Source organism: Geospiza fortis, unplaced genomic scaffold (assembly GCF_000277835.1).
Source record: "Geospiza fortis unplaced genomic scaffold, GeoFor_1.0 scaffold59, whole genome shotgun sequence".
NCBI lineage: Eukaryota > Metazoa > Chordata > Aves > Passeriformes > Thraupidae > Geospiza > Geospiza fortis.
This window is the reverse complement of record NW_005054381.1, coordinates 2,993,707-3,011,776: the sequence shown is the minus strand read 5'-3', so window position 1 is coordinate 3,011,776 and position 18,070 is coordinate 2,993,707. Positions and strand designations below refer to the sequence as shown.

General features: G+C 48.4%; 1 protein-coding gene across 1 annotated transcript in view; it reads right to left on the bottom strand.

Annotated features, from left to right (window-relative positions):
• Nucleotides 1-18,070, bottom strand: part of TSPOAP1 (TSPO associated protein 1) — a 47,664-nt gene that overhangs the window by 15,793 nt on the left and 13,801 nt on the right. Inside the window, exons 8-18 of the mRNA XM_031060365.1 lie at nt 17,208-17,391; nt 16,687-16,907; nt 14,443-14,552; nt 12,531-12,640; nt 10,328-11,143; nt 9,675-9,826; nt 7,661-8,221; nt 5,242-5,541; nt 4,792-4,971; nt 697-1,824; nt 13-88 (exon numbers count right to left, since the gene is read on the bottom strand). Of these exons, the coding sequence (XP_030916225.1) occupies nt 13-88; nt 697-1,824; nt 4,792-4,971; nt 5,242-5,541; nt 7,661-8,221; nt 9,675-9,826; nt 10,328-11,143; nt 12,531-12,640; nt 14,443-14,552; nt 16,687-16,907; nt 17,208-17,391 (3,838 nt within the window). The remainder of the gene's footprint in view (nt 1-12; nt 89-696; nt 1,825-4,791; nt 4,972-5,241; nt 5,542-7,660; nt 8,222-9,674; nt 9,827-10,327; nt 11,144-12,530; nt 12,641-14,442; nt 14,553-16,686; nt 16,908-17,207; nt 17,392-18,070) is intronic.

Sequence of the window (18,070 nt, the reverse complement as noted above, 5' to 3'; positions counted from 1 at the left end):
CCTCTCTCCTGCTCCGTCTCCGGCTAGGAGCCTGCCAGGCGGCTGTGCCAGGCGGCTCCAGGCCCCTGGAATCTTTATGACTGGATGCCTGCAATTGGAACCAGCAGAGAATTAGTAGCAGCCTCTGCCTTCCAACTCCCTGAACAGCGCTCAGCCCAAACGCACTCCACAAAGAGCAGTGCATCCAAATGCAACATTCCTCTTCAGAGACACTCTAGAGCTGGAAAGACCAAGGGAGTTGGAAAACAGAACTGAGGACAGGCAGGCACTCTGCCAGGCACCAGTGACGATCCCCTTGGTAAGGGTGAAGATGCAGGAAAGGGCATTTCAAGGGAAGGCAATGACATTACAGTCAGCATCTACACAAAGCTTTCACCAATCAGCTTATTACACCAGGGATTTTCGCTTGGGTCCCACAGCCTCCTGCCATGGGGAGGAAGACCCAGTGTGAAAAGGAATACTGCATCGGTGACACTTGGTCAGGGAGCAGGAAAAGCAGAAGCAGCTACTACAAGAAAAGCCATGGAGCAGCACAGAACTACAGAATCTCTCAGATATTCTTCCAGGCAATCCTAGAGGAGGGTCCTTTCTCTGGACAACACTGAACAAAGCAAGATACAGGCAGGCCAGGGAAGCAGAGGGAAGCCAGCACCACTGCAAGCTGCTTCAAAGCCAGAATAGGAAAAGTCACCCAACCCTTTTGTGCAAGGAGGTGCTACGTATCCCCTTCGAAGAATGTTCGAGCCTCCTTCGCCAGCCAGGTGACTTACAGTCCAGCTCCCAGCCCTGCTCCTCAGAACTGCTCTCACACCTCGGGGCTTCCTTCTCCCGGCAGAAGAATCGTAGGTGCCGGCTCGGAGACCTGGCCCACTCCATACCCTGCTCTTCCATCATCTCCAGCCTGGTCAGGTCCCTTCTGCCACCCAGGTGGGCAACCTCAGACTGACTGGAGCAATCACTCCAGTCCCCCTGGCAGCTCTGGGACTTCTGTGGCCACAGCCTGCTCTCTAGGGAGGATGCACAGGTTGAATCCTGATCATCTTCGGAGTCATACTCGACGTCTATTTCCAGGCTCCTGGGACTGGGGCAGTGCGGTGCTATCACGGCTGGTTCTGCCCCCCCTGATCCCACTGCTCTTGGGGCTTTTTTCCGTAAGGTGCCTTGTCTGGCCCGGCTGTACAAATCCAACCCCTCCTTTCCACCAGCACTGCTGACAACATTCAGCTCCTCCCTGAGACTGGGAGCTCTGTATAACCCGCTCCCCATCTGGCTGCAGTTGCCCAGCAGACGACTGCAGTGCTCTGTTAGATCACTCTGTCTCTTCCTACTTATCTCAGGCCGACTCCGGATCTTCTCCCGATAATTATTTCCCTTCTTCTTGTTCCAAGAAGGACTTGTCCCACTCCCAGACTTTGTATCATTCTCCTGATAGCCCCAGTTCCAGTGTGCCTTCTTTTGACTGCAAGACAGCTGGTCAAACACAGGATTTGCACGGTCAGCCTCCGCTCTGCTCTCCTTAGCACTGTGCTCCCCCTGAGGAGTCTGAGCAGAGACATCCATGGAGGTGTTACTCCCATCTTCCTTTAGAAATGGCTCCTCACTGTTGGGTGGTTTCTCTGTTCTTCCTGAATGGTAGGTTGGTGTTTCCAAGGAGTCTTGAGGGCCTGTCTTTTCTTCTGTAACACCCTTCTCATCCTCATCTTCATCCTCATCCTCAGTCACTTCAGGGATGCTAAACAACTTCTTGCTGTGGTTCTTCTGAAGCGGGAGCTCCAGGATCCTCTCCAGAATCTCCTCATCGCTGTCAGTATCACAAAGATCCATCTGTACCCAGACCCCGAGAAAAGCCACAGCCAGGACAAGCAAAGGAAAAAAGAGAGGAAATAAACATTAAAACAAGAGGCAAAGTGACCCTGATTCCCTCCCAGCAGAGCAGGATGGAGCTGTGGCTGCAGCAAAGCAAGGGGAGGGGGCAGAGGGAGTGATGGATCTTCTGGCAAAAACAATCAGATGAACCAGCAATGCGGCAGGAAGCGAGGAAGGCAAATGCATGGAAGAGCTCCCTCCCAGCCTCTCCTGTACACACACGCAGCTCTACCTGCAGCACCTCTCATCCTACCACAGCAATGATTCCTCTCGGCTTGGCACCTTTGGGAGGGATGGGGGCAGGAGAGGCACCATCCCTCCACAACAGAGCTGAGTGGGCTTTTCTGTCCACAGGGCTCACCCACAGAGCCATGGGTCCCCCTTAGCTATGTCCTCTCCCTGGAGCACAGGGAATGGCCCTGTGCTGTAGGACACCCCTTGGAGATGTTGCTGCCTGGGCCCTTCTCGTCTCCTAGCAAAGTGCAGCCTTACTGCAGGTTCCTGTCTGCAAATCCAGGAGCAGAGTTCCCACAAAAACAAAGGAAAACCCTTTACCTCAAAGGGCCACACAGATATGAGTTTCACTTGCAGATGAGTAAGAGCCTACAAGGTTACAGAAAATTTTGAGGACAACACTGCTGAATCTTAAAATTTGTTGTGGACCAATTGTAGAATTTATGGGTTTATTTCTGATCACATTAACAGTAAAATAAAAGGTAAAATCCCCAGGTGCATAATGTCATTTTGGTATGAAGATACCCCTGGAGGTCTCTTGTTCACCTTCCCTGACAAGTTAAATTATTAATGTGTTCTGAAGGCATTTACAAATAGATTACAAAGCATGTGTAGCTACTTTAAACTACAGCCATATGCAGCTCTGTTCAGAGATAATCAAAAACTGAACCAGAGTGAGCAAGAAACAAAGGCAGTTGCAAGCTGTCTACTGATAGTTCCAATCTCTATAGCTTTTTCCAAGCAAAACTTGGTCTTGAATTATATTTAGAATTGGCTGAAGGGGCCTCCAGAGGTATGCAGTTCAGTCTCCTAATTACAGCAGGACTGTTGCCAACAATAAATCCATGTCTTTGCTTAGATGAGGTTTGAAAACACCAAAGAATGGAGATCCTGAACCCTCTGGGGACCGATCCCAAGGCTGCGCTGTCCTCCTGAGTAAGAGGTTTGAACGCATCTCCAACATGAACATCCCAAACAGCAGCTCATGATTTCTGCCTCTTTTAATGCATCATCTCCCAGAAACAAGACTACTTTGGCTCTCATCCTTTTAACCATTACGCAAATAGGCGGGTACAAAATCTCCCACTCAACTCCTCTAGACCAAAAACCCCTCAAATTTTCTCAAACTCTCTTTACAGAACATGGCTCAAGGCTCCTGCCCTGTTAGCACCAATTAGGAATATAGAGAATTCATAAATACACCAAAAAAAAGTTCAGTAAGACTACTTCTAGCTGTTTGCAAAGTTGTGGTTTCTGCTTTTGAGTTTTAATATAATAAATGGTTTCAGTGATTAAACAACTTGTTTGAGGATAAACATTTTTAAAGCACCACTCCTCTGTGTTCTCATCCTCTGGATCCTGGAAGAGCTGGCTGAGGAGTCTTGAGGTAACAGAAAATGTAGTTAAATATGCAGAATCCTAGAAAACAGCCCTATTCCAGTCCAATCCCCTTCAATCCATAAGGTGGTAATGGGAGGTCTGTGCCCCAAAGCTTCCTGCCCCTCACATCCTCTCCCAATTCAGCATCTGGTCACCCTCACTCTGTTACTGCCAGTACAGAAAACAATCACTTTATCCAGTCAATAAAACATCGAAGAAAAAAAAAAAAAAAAGAATAGCATTCTTGATTGCTCTTATTTCCTTCTTTCTCTCTCCAGGAAACTTGTTTTTCTTCCATTTTTTCCCAGTCCAATCCCAACAACTGGAAGCCCTTCCAAAACCTTCAGAGGCAGCCCCAGCCCCTCCAGCCACCAGGCTCTCCTGGGGCTCCTGATGTGCTTCAATCCCTCACCTGGGAAGCAGAAGACCCTTCAGAAGGAGAAAAGGAAATTTACTCCAGAGTCACTACATTGTCTGGTACCATTTAGTGCTCACCAGCCTCATCCCTACAGACCAGGAGCCACACAGGGCACCATCAACTACAGATGTTCTTTGGTCACGTGAAAAATCAAAGAGCAGGTGCTTTCTTGCCATCTGGGCATATTACATTTCCTGGAAAGCTTTTTAATTTTCCAGTCTCTCACCCTCAGTGCTTTCCCTCGTGGATATTCATGCCAACTGCTGTAATCTGTATGGTTACACACCAGTTCCAGGCCATGCAGCTGGAATCACATTCCCACAGGTGCATTCAGACCAGATTTAGCTCTTTGAGCATGAATTAAACTGGACACTTACAGCTCAGCTCAGGCAGGATTTCATCCCTTGCAGCATTTGAACTACAAAGCCACAACTCTCCTCCTACGTGCCATCCCTGGCAACAGAAAGCATCAAGATCTAAGCCAAATAATCACAGAATCAGGGAATATCCAGAGCTGGAAGGGACGCACAAGGATTGAGGCCTACTCCTCGCCGTGCATAGGACACCCCAAAAATCACACCCTGTGCCTGAGAGCATTGACTGCTCCCTGTTTACTGTCTGTGTTAAGAACTCAAATCAGTCCCCATTTATTTTAAACAGCACATCACACTGTGTGTTCTTCCAACTAATTAAATCCTGGCTCCATTTATTACAAACAAACACCCTTCCCTCTCCCAAAGAACTTGTGTTTTTGCTACCTTGAGCCAATACTGGGAGTAAAAGCAGAGCAGCAGGACCTTGGGAAAGGCTCAGCCCAGTCCCTCCTCCTGTGAGTTGATGGCATGCGATGGCTGCACCGGCGCTCCCCACAAGCAGCACTCAGAACAGGTTACCTTTTCCCCATTCTCCTGGGAACATGGCTCTCTCTGGTCCCATTTCTTCTCTTCCAGAGCTTCTGAAGACAGCTCATCTTCTTCCTCCTCTTCCAAAATATCTGAAAGGTCAGAACTCCGGTTGTGCTCAGTGAAAAGGGTCAACTGTCGGTGGCCCATTTCTGACAGTTTTTCTTCTTGCTGTTGAAAAGTAAAACACATTTTCTCAGCTCTCCCAGACTCTATTTCAGCAACAAAGGAGCATTTTTCCTTTCTCTGAGCACACACACAGCTCAGGTGTGGCAGGAAAGGAAGCAGGCAGCACCCAAGGGAGTGACTGGCACATATGGACACACACAACCATCAGCCTCACTTCACAGCCTGCAGAACAGCACTGTCTAAGGCTGGAAAACTTAGGAGGCCAAGAACAGTTCACATCCCTCCAGGGACACAAGCCAAGGTTAAACAAACCTCTCTTTTCCCTCTGGACATTTCTTTCATCACCTCCTTGCCAGAAGACAATCTCAGGAAGCCCTGGCAGCTGCTCCCATTCATGTTCCCATCTTGGAAGGCGCCCTGCATTTCCCCAGCCTGGCTGGGGGAGGACGGAGGCTCTGGGCTCAGATGCTTCTCTGCCTCTCTCTCCATGTCAGCACTGGGACCTTTGGGTATCTCCTGCACAGAGCACACATGGCAGGTTTCTGTTTGGAGCTTCACCCCACTGTCCACCGGGCTTCCCTGCTCCAGTGTTTTGGTTCTTGGTTGCTCCATCTGGGAAACAAACCAACAGTGAAATCAAGGGGAGGTGTCTCAGACTATTTATACACCAAAATGGAGCCTTATCACCCCAAACTCTTTGACCCTCTGACATGTTCTTTGCTCTAGGCAACTTGCAGCTGGGAATCTTGGGCAGCCCTGGAACAAAGCCCTCCCTGTCCTCAGGTCCCAGGTGACACAGGGTGCCCCCAGTGCTGCAGCTCAGCAAGGCCCACAAGGGCATGGAGAGTAACAAGTTTCAGGGCTGCAAGAAGAGCCCAAGCTATACAACAAGGTTATTTCCCACTGTCATCTGCCAGAGGAATGGCCTAGACATCAGCACGTTGGGTTGAGCTGGAGATGAGGATACTACTCCAGGATTTCCTGGGGTGTGAAGAAAATGAGAATTAATGAAGAACAATAAACAGAGAGAGTGCAACAAGCTCCTGATTAGATCACCTAGTGAGAATTAAAGAAAATTTTCATCTGTATTCCAACCAGTCCAAGAAAAGCTCTGGGAGATGGAGGAATGGAGCTCCAGAAACAAGAAGGGTAAGGCAGGTGGGCCTTATCAACCACCTCTTTCTCTTACTCTAAACCAAGGGAGCCTCCCTGCATTTTGCAATGGAGCACAAACTTGTCCTTATGTACCAGGCACTTTGAAAACACTGAAGGATCAGACCCCAGGGACATTGAGACATTGCAGTGTCAAGCTTCTCAATGTCCTCTGGACAAAAGCCAGGCAGGTCCTGATCTCATGTCTAATCTCACAGCTCAGATTTCCTGCCCTGATTCCCTTTGCTGACAGCCAAGTGAAGAGACACACCTCAAGTGAGAAGGATGATTTGCATCCTGGGATCACTCATTTCACTCCTCTCCACAAAGGAGGCAAAGCAACCACCACAAGTGCAGCCATCTACACCAGACACTGAATGTCCAGAGGCAACATTGCTGGGAAGAGGTGAAGTGCAGTAAGAGTCTCACAAAAAAACAAGGAAATCTGGGCTGATACTGAATCCATTGGCTGAGACATCATTCTCACAGAAATCTCCTGGCACACCACAAACATGTGAATCTGGGACAAATCCACCATGACACTCCTCATCCCTGGAAGTGTTCAAGGGCAGGTTGGATGAGGCTTGGAGCAGCCTGGCCTAGTGTAAGGTGTCCCTGTCAGGTACCAGATGATCTTTAATGAGCCTTGAAACCCCAACCATTCCATGATTCTATGAAATGTGGGTAAATGAATCCACCAGTTGACCCAAGGAACTGTGAGCTGCAAATGACCAGGCACTGACCTCTGAAATTTTGGACTCAAAATCCAACATCAACCCAGATCTTCTGGGTATTGAGCTGGCCTTTGGGCTTGGGCCCACCATGTTGCTCTTGCTTCAGCAATTTTCAGAAGTCTCAGCCTAACTCTGACCCTTCACAAGGTCACACTGCCATGATTAATAAAGTTGTGCTAAATTTAACAGTTTGAAGCACTCCTATGAGTTCTGATGTCAAAAGTCAGAATAGGAAATAGATCCTTTTCACTGATGTAATACATCCCACAACAGGAAGGCCCACTTCCTCATCATCACAGAACAATCATTCACCATCATTATACGGCTCTCAGACATACTCACCACTGTCCTAAAAGAACTCTGAAAGCGCTCACCCACCCTACTGGGAGTACCACTGGAAATTTCACTCACCCATTGGGAACCCTAAATAGCCAGTGTCAGAACAGTTTGCCAGTTCTGCAGCCACAGCTGCCTTCCTCTGCCATCCACTAAGGTGCTCTACCACTGTCTTGTACAAACCCACCAGACTGGAGAAGGTCCCTTCAAGTCAGAGAGCACAGCAATGCCAGACTAACATGGGAACATCCTTTTAACCTTTTAACTCTGCAAATTCTTCCTTCTCTCACTGTTCCTCATATGCTAGCAAACAGAATCAAGAGGTGAGCTGCATCTTCCAGGCACACAACAGTAGCCAAAACTCTGACAGTTTGCCACCACTGGATGATGGCGCAGAGGTGACACTGTGTCACAGAAAGGTGCTCAGTGGCATTTTGTCCCACTTCCCAAAAAGGATCCATCGCCCTTCCCTGCATACCTGGCACTGGGCAGGAGATGTAAGCACTTACCTGCACCTCTGTCCCTCCACCCAGCTGTTGCATTCCCTGTTTCTGGGAAGGCCCAGGCTCCGTGCCAGGCCCTGGGAGCACTGTGCCAGCCTGTTGGGGAGGCACACTCAGGCATTTCTTGTCTCCTTCAGTGTCTGACCCCTGTGGGGAAGTGCCTGGAGCCTGCACCAAGGAAGCACTAGGGGAGGGGAGGTGCGGTGGGGAAAAGGCTTTTTCTGTCAGAGGCTGCGCTGAGCCAACAGGGCTGGAAGAGGGATCAGTCAATTTGGCATCTGAGCTCTCAGCAGGCATTTTCTGTCGGAGCCTGTGCTGTGGGCTGCAGCTAGGCAGCAAGGCCCTGGGGGCCCACCGAGGCAGTCTGGAGGGGACAGTGGTGCACACAGGGGAAGTGCAGTGGGAGGATTGCAGCAGGACCGAAGAAATCTGGGCTGGAACTGAATCCACGGACTCCCCATACTGAGACATCGTCCTCACAGAAACCTCACGGCACACCTGGAACATTTGAAGTTGGGACAAGTCCACCAGGACACTCCCAGCGGTTGGAGAAGTAACTTCTATCACCTGTAAGCAAAAGAACAGGAAGGAACTATTTATTGTGCACAGCTCAGCCCTTCAATTCCCAACCCAAAGCTGATAGAACCCAAAGTTCTGGAGAGCAGCTGTGCACAATTCCCACCCTTCTGCACACTGCATGGGGAGAATGAATGTTAAAGAGAAATTTGAGAAACTGAACAGTCTACAAAATATGAATATATCCTCTCCTACTCCAAATTTTAACCCTCCTTGTTTCCTAAGCCTTAAGGAGCTTTTCCCTTTTTTAGGCCGCTCTTTCAACTACCTTCCCAGACTCTTCCTTTTTTTCACCTGTGAAGAGGAAAAAGCATTTCCACGACAAAAGAGCAATTAGCCAACACAGCATCATTCTATTTTGCACTGTACTCCTCAAACAACATCATGTGTGCATAAGACCACAGGACATTTTCAATACAGAATGTCCTTGGATGTTCTGTATCAGTAACAGTACTGAACAAACAGAACCCTGGGGTGTTTGTATGTTAAAACGATGGAATGGTTTGGGTTGGAAGGAACCTTAAAAACCATCTCATTCCAGCCCCCGCCATGGGCAGGGACACCTTCCACTTGGAGCACCCCAGGTTGCTCCAAGCCTCGTCCAACCTGGCCTTGGACACCACCAGGGCTGGGGCAGCCAAAGCTTCTCTGGACAATATGTGCCTGGGCGTCACTACCCTCACAGGGAACAATTTCTTCCCAGTATTGCACCTAACCGTGACTTCTGTCTGTGGGAAGCCATTCCCTGTGTCCTGTCCCTCCATTCCTTGTCCTCAGTCCCTCTCCAGCTCTCCTGAATCCCCTATAGGCCCTGGAACGAGCTCTGAGATCCCCCTGGAGCCTTCTCTTCTCCAGGTGAACACCCTCAGCTCTCTCAGCCTGGCTCCAGAGCAGAGGGGCTCCAACCCTTGAAGCATCTCCATAGCCTCGTCTGACTCGCTCCAGCAGCTCCACATTCCTCTGATGTTGGGGGCCCCAGAGCTGGAGGCAGCTCTCCAGGTGGGGTCTCATCTAAGCATGGCAGAGGGGCAGATTCCCCCCCCACTCTTCTGCCCATGCTGTGGGGATGCCAACTTTATGCTGGGGCATTACACCTCAGTCCTCACATTCGCAAGAAAGCCCCGGTGGTGGCTGTGTACTTGTACTCTGTCCACACCCTGGGGACTGTTTGCCAAAGGATCAGGCCAGTGCCTGGGCTGAGCAGAGGAGGCTGTTTTGCTGCTGGAGGGTCCTGCTCCAGGAGCACCTCCAAAACCCAGATAGATGTCTTTTGCAGTGTGCATCACACAGCCCAAGCAATGTCCCTTCTCTGACGTCACTCATTCTGGGCCAAGGACTGTCACTGCCTCTTCAATACACCTTCCTGGATCAAGCTTTCCATGTCTTAACATCTGATACTTCGTGCTCCCCCTGCAACAGCCCCAGCCCCCTGCACAGCCAGTACCTTCTGTCCATCCGCGTACACGGCATATCCAGTGACCCGCACCCCGTTGGAAGATCCTTCAGCATCAATGGTGACAGGTAACCAGCTGATAACCAGGATACCTGGAGAGGGACCAGCTTCCACCTGGACATCCAAAGGGGCATCAGGTGTGCCTGTGAGAGACCAAACACAATTTCCTCTTCTTATCTGGCTACAGCATAAAGCTCAACCCTGGTTAGAACCAAAGAGCACACTCCCAACCAGACTTGCCCCTGCAGAACTGAACTACAACAGCCAGGCCAGTATTGGGAAATGTGAGACAGAACCAGAGAAAATAAGGTGCTCTTGTTCCGTGAAAGCTTTAATGCACAGAAAACAGAACTTTGCAAAAGTAGCTGAGGCCAAGATGCAGCAATCCTTGGAGCAAAGTCATGGTAAACCATCTCTTCCCGGCCCAACGAGCTGCTCCAACCAGCACAGAAGATGTCTTCCCCGAGCAAATGAAAGCAAAAGGGCTAATCAAATTTTAAAATAAAGTAAGAAAAACATTAAGACAAAACAGTGCAGCACCTCAGGCTTTGGGGACCTAATCAACCTTGCTTCCCTCTGCCCTATGGCTTCCCAGCAAAGGGCCAGCTAAGCACAGCCTCTCCATGTGCAGAGGCCTGCAGTACCTGCTAGAGGGGTAGTGAAGTGTATCACGGCTGAGTCCTGCTCCTGCCCCTTGGGCACCTCTTCCCAAGGACTTTTCATGGGCCGGGCCTCCAGCTTGGCCACATACTGGGTGCTGGGCTGCAGGTTGCGGAAGGTGTACCAGTACACGCCCGGCTTGGTCACATCACACTCCTGCCCATTGAGATACACCCCATGGCTGTAGTTGCTGTTGCAGGGAAGCCACGTGACCTCTGCTGACGTGGCTGTGACGCTTCTGACTTTCAGCATCGTTGGTGCCATGCCAAAATCCTGCCCCACAAAGAAAGTGCAGCGCAGTTTATCCGAGCTGCCGTGCTCCGTCACCGTCTGCACGGACACGCGGTAAGCCCTGCTGTGTAAATCCAGCTTTTCTATCACTGCTTTGGTCTGAAGGCCACTCTTCACGTTCTGACGTAGCTCTTCATCCACATAGATGTTGTAGCTTTGTATGTCCGGGCAGCCAGCTGGCAAAAGAGGTGGTTCCCAGCCTACAACTATGCTTCTGGCAAGCTGCTTGATAAGAGTCAGTTTTCTTGGGTAAGGCACTGCTGTGTGACTAACGGGCTCCTCCTGGTCTCCTTCTGCTCTGCTGGCCAATGGACTGATGCTACTCTCTTCAATGGAAAACTCACTCTTATCTCCACTGCTGGTGCTTGTACTGACCAAACTTTTCTCCTGGTATGAGCTATGGGTGAGATCATTCAGCTCCGGAGGCAGAAACATCATGAGGTCATCATCTGAAACTCGCTCAACAAAATTGGAGGGGACCAGCCCTCGCCGGCCATCCATCAGCTCCCCTAAACGAAAAACAGGACACCTGTTACCACTGCTCCTGCCATTGAGCCTTCCAGCTCAGCTGCCAGGACTATGGGACAACATCTTTGCCAGGGTACAACTGCTCTGAAGTCAAGAGTGGAAAAGATCTCAGGGAGGTTATTCCTGGCAATGCTTCCTGATTTCCTAGGGCTTCCCTTGTTAGGTCCCAAAGGACACAGTGAGGAAACTCACTGCTTCACACATTTCAAAGCCGGCTAAGTAAAAAGTTGGGTTGTGTAACTAGCTAAAGGCTTTCTCCTTCTTCATTATCCCATTCTTCCTCATCACAGCTCTTTCACTAACTTTTTTAGCCTTCCCAAACTACGCAGCTGGATGATTTTACGTCTTCTCCCAGCCATACAGATTTGGGGTTTGCAGTACTTCCTCCAGAAAGTCCATCTTCACAGCTCTGTATTTAGCTCTGGCCTCTTTCTTAAGTTAACTCCTCTACTAAAGGTGTCCCAAAAGACTTGTGGGGACAACAGATAAACAGCACTTGGTCTGTGCAGACCCATCAAACCACAGATGAGCAGCACACAGGGACTGCACTGCCTTCTCCCTTCCAAACTCTACCTACAGCAGATCAACTGAAAGCAGGGAAAGCAGAAAAGGTTAGTAAAGAATAATCTTTTTAAACAATAAATAAACAAATAAATGATAAGCTTGGGAATAGAAAGAAAAAAAAATGAGGCAGAGCAGTCACAGAGCAAGCAGTGCAACACACATGCATTTGTCTCAGCTCTTGCAAAGCACCTCAGGAAATCAGGAATTTATCACCCCTTAAGCAAGTGACTCCACAAAAAAACCTCAGCACAAATCTACAGCCCACAAATCTTGGTTTCAATTCCATCCACCTTTTAGTCAACCACGATCATGTTTGCAAAGGGACCAAAACAGCAACACTGTGTAACACCAGCAAAGGTCACAATTGTAGTCTGGGTTGATTAATGTATCCCCTCTTTGTCAAAAGAGCACGAGGCCCCATTACCTGCTGCAGTCCCTGGCTCACTACAGGCACTGGAAAGAGGGAAACAGCCCATCTGCAAAAGGGGCTGAACATGTTCCTCTCCATGGTGAGGGAGGAACCATATGGGAGCTGAAACCATTGGGGATGAAACCTGGAACTTGCTGAAAGTAGTGGCAAAATTGCCACTGAAATCAATAGACAAAGATTTAATAGCTCAGACTTAATTTATTCATAACATAAATAAAGCAGTTTTGAACAGGATCTGCTCATCCAACAAACTAACTTTGGGTAGAAACCCTTTACCTTGAGGTCTCAAGATTTGCTAAATTTCTCTCTCATTTTCTGGAGAGAAACCAACTCTCCACAGCAGTTCAGTCACTCTTCATTTTACTAAAACATACCTTCAAAGAAGCCATCTTCATCCATGTCTCCATAGATGTAAATATATTCTCCAGCAGTCAGTGGAAGTTCTGCCTCTGGATTTTCATTAGGTCCATCAAAAGGATTGTAGCTGAAATATTTACAATTGGAAGACTTAATTAGCATAGGAACCTTCCCAGCAACACATTACAGCTGTGATGCTGATAAGCTTTCAATTCGTTGGGAATGACTCCACTTTGGCAAGCAGCAAAATCTACAGACAAAGGTTTATATGTAAACTGTAGTTTACATATAAAAATATTTAATAACAGATAATTTCTGAGGAGCAGAACAGATGACTTGTGACATCTAAAGGAACAGGGATATAAGGATGCTGAAGGGATTGGAGCATCTCTCTGAGGACAGGCTGAGGGAGCTGGGCCTATTCAGCCTGGAGAAAAGTCAACAGAAAGGGGATTTTATCAATGCATAGGTATATTTATGGTGGGTGTCAAGAGGAGGGGGCCAGATGCTTTCCACTGGTGCCCAGCAACAGGACAAGGGGCAGTGGGCACAAACAAACAGGAAATTCCACCAGAACCCGAGGAAAAACTTCTTTGAGGTTGAGCAAACATTGGAAGAGGCTGCACAGAGAGGCTGTGGTGTCTTCTCCTGCTCTAACCCCACATTTTAAACAGCACTCCAAAAACTTCACCAGCAAGAAAATTAGACATACATTGGTGATATGGCTTGGACTCTAGGCAGTACTAACCTGCATACCCGGGGATACTCAAACTGATCAGAGGGTCTCATTTCACAGGAAAATGCCTCATGAAAAACCTTTATCTTTACAAACACCTACTGCCAATTCCTGCTCTTTACCCCTTAGAAGGGATTTCATCATGCCAAAGCAATGTTTACTTCTTTGTGATCTGACTGAGACCTTATGGGCCCAAGACTCACATGAAGACACAGATCACATCTGATGTGCTCCTCACAAGCACAGAATCATCCCTGTTCTCTTCCTCCCAATGGAAAAGCTGAAGGATAGGTAATACACCGAACTGTAGCAACTTGGGCTTGACCATGGTGGCTCAGTGAATGGCAACAATTATCAAAACATCTGAAACATCTGGCTTTTTTTCCCTTAAAAATTACAGCCAGAAGCATTTTGGCCAAAAATTTCAGGAATTCTAAGCTGAAATTTTCTTAACTGTTGGAATAAGATTCGTTGGAGAAGACTTGCACTATTCTGAAAAAAACAGACAATTCAATGAATATGTAAGGTTGAACTAATTTTCAACAGAGACCAATATTTAAAGTTTCACACAGTGCTGTTCACTGAACAGTTACTGAGCTTAATGTGCTTTTGTTGAGCTAAGCCTGGATTGTGCAGGAAGTAACAGGTCTCAAATCATTCAATCATGGAATGTTTTGAGTTGGAAGGCACCCAAAAGCTCACCTCACTCCACTCCCTGCCATGGGCAGGAACACATTCCACTGTCCCAGGCTGCTCCAATCCCTGTCCAACCTGGCCTTGGACACTGCCAGGGATCCAGGGGCAGCCACAGCTGCTCTGAGCACCCTGTGCCAGGGCCTGACCACCCTCCCAGGGAACAATTCCATTCCAATATTCCATCCATTCCTGCACTTTGGCAGTGGGAAGCTATTCCCTTGTCCTGCCACTCCAGGTATCTGTCCCCAGTCCCTCTCCAGCTCCCCTGGAGCCCCTTTAGGCACTGGAAAGAGCTCTAAGTTCTCCCCAGAGCCTTCTCTTCTTCAGGCTAGACACTCAAGTTTTTCCAGTGTGAAAATCCCACGGAGAAATAAGATAAAAGGTCTGACCTATGATTATCCACTCCTAACAGTGGTGAATCCTAGAGAAGATTGTGAAGTAGGGAACTGTAGATAACTGTGTAACTTCACAGAGCACAAGCAATGAGCACTCAGTACCTGTATCGAGCTAAGAACACCTGGAGCTTTGCAGGGCCTTGGCTGCCTGGCTCTGGCATGAGGGAGATGCTGTCAACATCCAGTTCTTCCATTTCACTCGCAGTGTCCACCTAAAAATGTTAAAGATAAGGAGTAAAAGAATACTCAGAATGTTTGTACATAGTGAACACATCCTCTAAACTCATGGCTGGTGTCAGTCTGGCTCCTGGGCTAAGGACCATCTCTAAGAATGACTTTTTAGGTGAGGAAGTAGTAATAAGAGGCAACAGCCCCAAGTCGGAGCTTCAGAGCTTCCAGTCAAACATCAGCAAAAACTCCTTGCCCAGGTGGGTGATACAGCCTTGGGAACAGTTCCCAGAGCTGGGGGGATCTCCATTCTTGAAGAACCTGTAGCCTGAGCTCAGCAGCGCCATGGCCACGCTGATCTAAAGCTGGTGACAGTCCCATTGGAGCAGGAGATTTGACTAGAGGCTCTGGAAACCTCTTCCACCCCACACACCCATAATTAAGCATATTGGTTTCCTGCTACCTCTAAATGGTAACTGTGCCTGTCTGCAACAGAAATGTCAACCTGAACAAAGGAGCTCTGTCGGATGTTGGAGTCTTTAACTGCTTCTGTCCTCTCCAATACCTGTAAATTTTCTGTAGGATGTCTATGTACTTTACACAGAGCTTTGATTGAAATTTTTGGTTTTAGCTGACTCTGCTAACAGCACATGCTGAATGAAAGTCAGGGCACGAAGCCCCCATTCCTGTTACAACCTCTCCCTTTCTAGCCAGCAGCTCTTTCTGCACTTCCTAAGCTGAAGGCTGCACCTTCAGGGCATTTGGTGCCTACTGGCAAAGCACCTTCGAGAAATTTCTCTCAGCTGTTTTGATCCTGGTGAAATGTTGGGATTTTACATCCAGTGGCAATGGGTTATGTAATGCAACTCTTCTCCTTGAGGCAATGCACTCCCTGGGGTTTGTCTGAACTTGTGCCAATGAACCAATTCAAGCTGCCTTTTTAAAGCAGACCTCAAGGCAAATGTACTTTTGATGAAGACCCATTGCAGGCACCAGAACACAAAGTATTTTTTTTAACACATGAAGAGCCAATCTCGGGAAGAGTTCAGAGCATCTTTTCAAGGTACTGCACTCCTTGTAATGCAATCCTACCCCATGTCCTTGGAGAACAAAAATCTGTAACACCCAAACGAAGGGGCTTAGCCTGGAATGTTCCCACAGTTATGTGCTGTGGAAGCCAAACACCCCAGGCACTGGCTCTTTTCCAAGGGTCCCACACTGATCTCTGCAGGCATCTATCTCTCCAGGGAGGCAGGGTGGCTTCCAAGCTTTTTCTTGAACTAAAAAGTAGGCTTTTTTCCTGCTACAGAATTGCTAACAGTTCCATACTTGCTCCTCCCCAGGTGTGACCTTCACTTTGTCTCTGAACATGGCACTTCCCTGACCTCTTACACAGTGGGAGGCTCTGCCAGGCACTGAAGCAGCCCTTTGTTTGACTGTCCTGACCTGGGCACCTCAGCACTTCAGTAGTTTTAGTGCTCAGGAAAAAAAGAGCAAAAGGTGCCCCTCAGGCCACCACACCTGGCCCTGCTCACAGCACTTCCCTAAAGTCTGTCCCCTCCAGTGATGCATAGGAGAGAGCATCAACCCCTGCTCAAGGGAGCCCCACACCACCACAAAAGGGTTCCTGGGGAGAAGAAGCAACAAGCATCGAGGAGATCTTGGTGACACAAACATGCAAAGCCTGTTAGCTCCATCCCTCTTAGCACAAACTTGGCATCTTCTCATGGTTTCTTTCACCAATATCTTAGTAACTAAAAACACCACACAGGAAGTTTGAGTTCCTCATTCACAGCTCAAGGTGAAAAATAGTCTGGACACAGTTTCTTCCCATGCCAAAAATTCTAGTTTGTAGCCTTTATATGTCTTAGTGGCAGCTGAGATGCCACAAGGAAGCTTAGCAAGAGCTACCTCACACATCCCATCCCATTCCTCCAAGCTCCCAGGCACTGTCTATCCAGCTGTTTCCCTCATGGAACACAGCAATATATTCAAATGAGCATTACAGACATGACACCTCAAGTAATTTCAGTATTTTCCTATGGTTTTCCCCTTGTTTATTCCATTTTCTTCAGGCAGCCAGAAGGGAATGAATGTAACTTTACTGGTGCTCTCAACAATGCATGTATTGCCTTCTGGCTGGAAAGCACAGGTAGCAGAGGGGACTCCCATACTGACCTCTGGAGTTGGGCAGGATTTTGGGCTGTTCTGCATGGATTCAGATTTTGAAGAGCTGGACTGAGACTCCCCTTTCTTGGATTGTTTCTGAGCACTGGTGGGAGCAGCTGGGGAGCCCACGGTGGTGTTTGGCCCTCGCTGCGACAGCTCCAGCTCGTCACTCCCTTCATTGTGAACCTTCTTTGTGCTCTGATGGGGGAGCAACCCAGGAACAGCTGACTCTGCAATAAAATCAGCTGTCCATTAGTTACAGCCACAGGCAGGATACAGGATCAGTAATGAGCATCCGAGGGAGCAGCCCAAGTCTCTACAAATGTGCCTCGTTACACAGACTGGATACCTCAGCTCTCCCTGGCCACAGACATGCCAACTTCTCTTTACAAAATGAACTAAAAGTATTTACAATAGGGACAGAGATGCCAAAATTATACTGAATATTTGCATTAACTCCCTTAGCCCTTTTCATTTACATAAATATCAACCCATTTGTCAAAGCCCTCGCAGGCATGTCCAGCAATTACCCTTCTCCCAGCAGGGCTGCGGGGTGGAGCTGCACAGAGCAAGGGGCAGCTCTGAAGTCACCAGAGTGGAGGTGAGAAGGTCAATTTTTCCTGTTTGAAGTCGGAATTGTTGGAGTTCCTGTGACAGGAGGCTGAATTGCTCTGTTTGACTGCGACACTGGTCTTCCAGATCCTTCACCCGGGCCTGTCAGGAGAGAACAAGGTTAGGAACAAACCCCTGACAAAACACTGAGGTTCCAAATAGGATTTGCCTTTGCTGCATCTTTTCCCAGATTCCAAGGAGCTAAAGGATGCTTTTAAATGCCCTGCCTAGGAACAGTCATTGGAAACTGGCAGCCTCACACCTCTACTTATTTTAGAAAAGCTGAGGCTCATCATCTCTGAGGATGCTGACTACAAACTCCATTAGGACTTATCCCCAAAATTCTGCATTTGAACTTCAATATCCTCTCTCAGCCCTGCACAAGACCAGATGAGAAAGGTTAGAGATAAATAAGCCTTAAAAAGATTCAAAAGGCCTTGCATGGTTTTTGGAGCATTAAAATCATGTCTCCAAAAGGAATTGCTCTCCCAATTTTGTCCATCACTCGAGGCCCCAGCAAGCTCCCAAAACCTTAATCTGACCTCCCCACCATTCCAGGCAGGACTGCCAACTGTCCCTCTGGACCTTGGCATTAGGAAGGGCAGAGAGCACACGGGCCCATGTTGCAGAACTCTCCCTTGACGTGGGAAGCACTTTTCCCCCTGGTCCTACAGAGCTGATTTACTCCAGGGAAATGAATGCTGAGGGCAAGAAAGCTACCACTCAGCAAGACAAGGTGCCAAGGAGCCTTGGGAAACACTATGGAGAGGGAGGGACACAT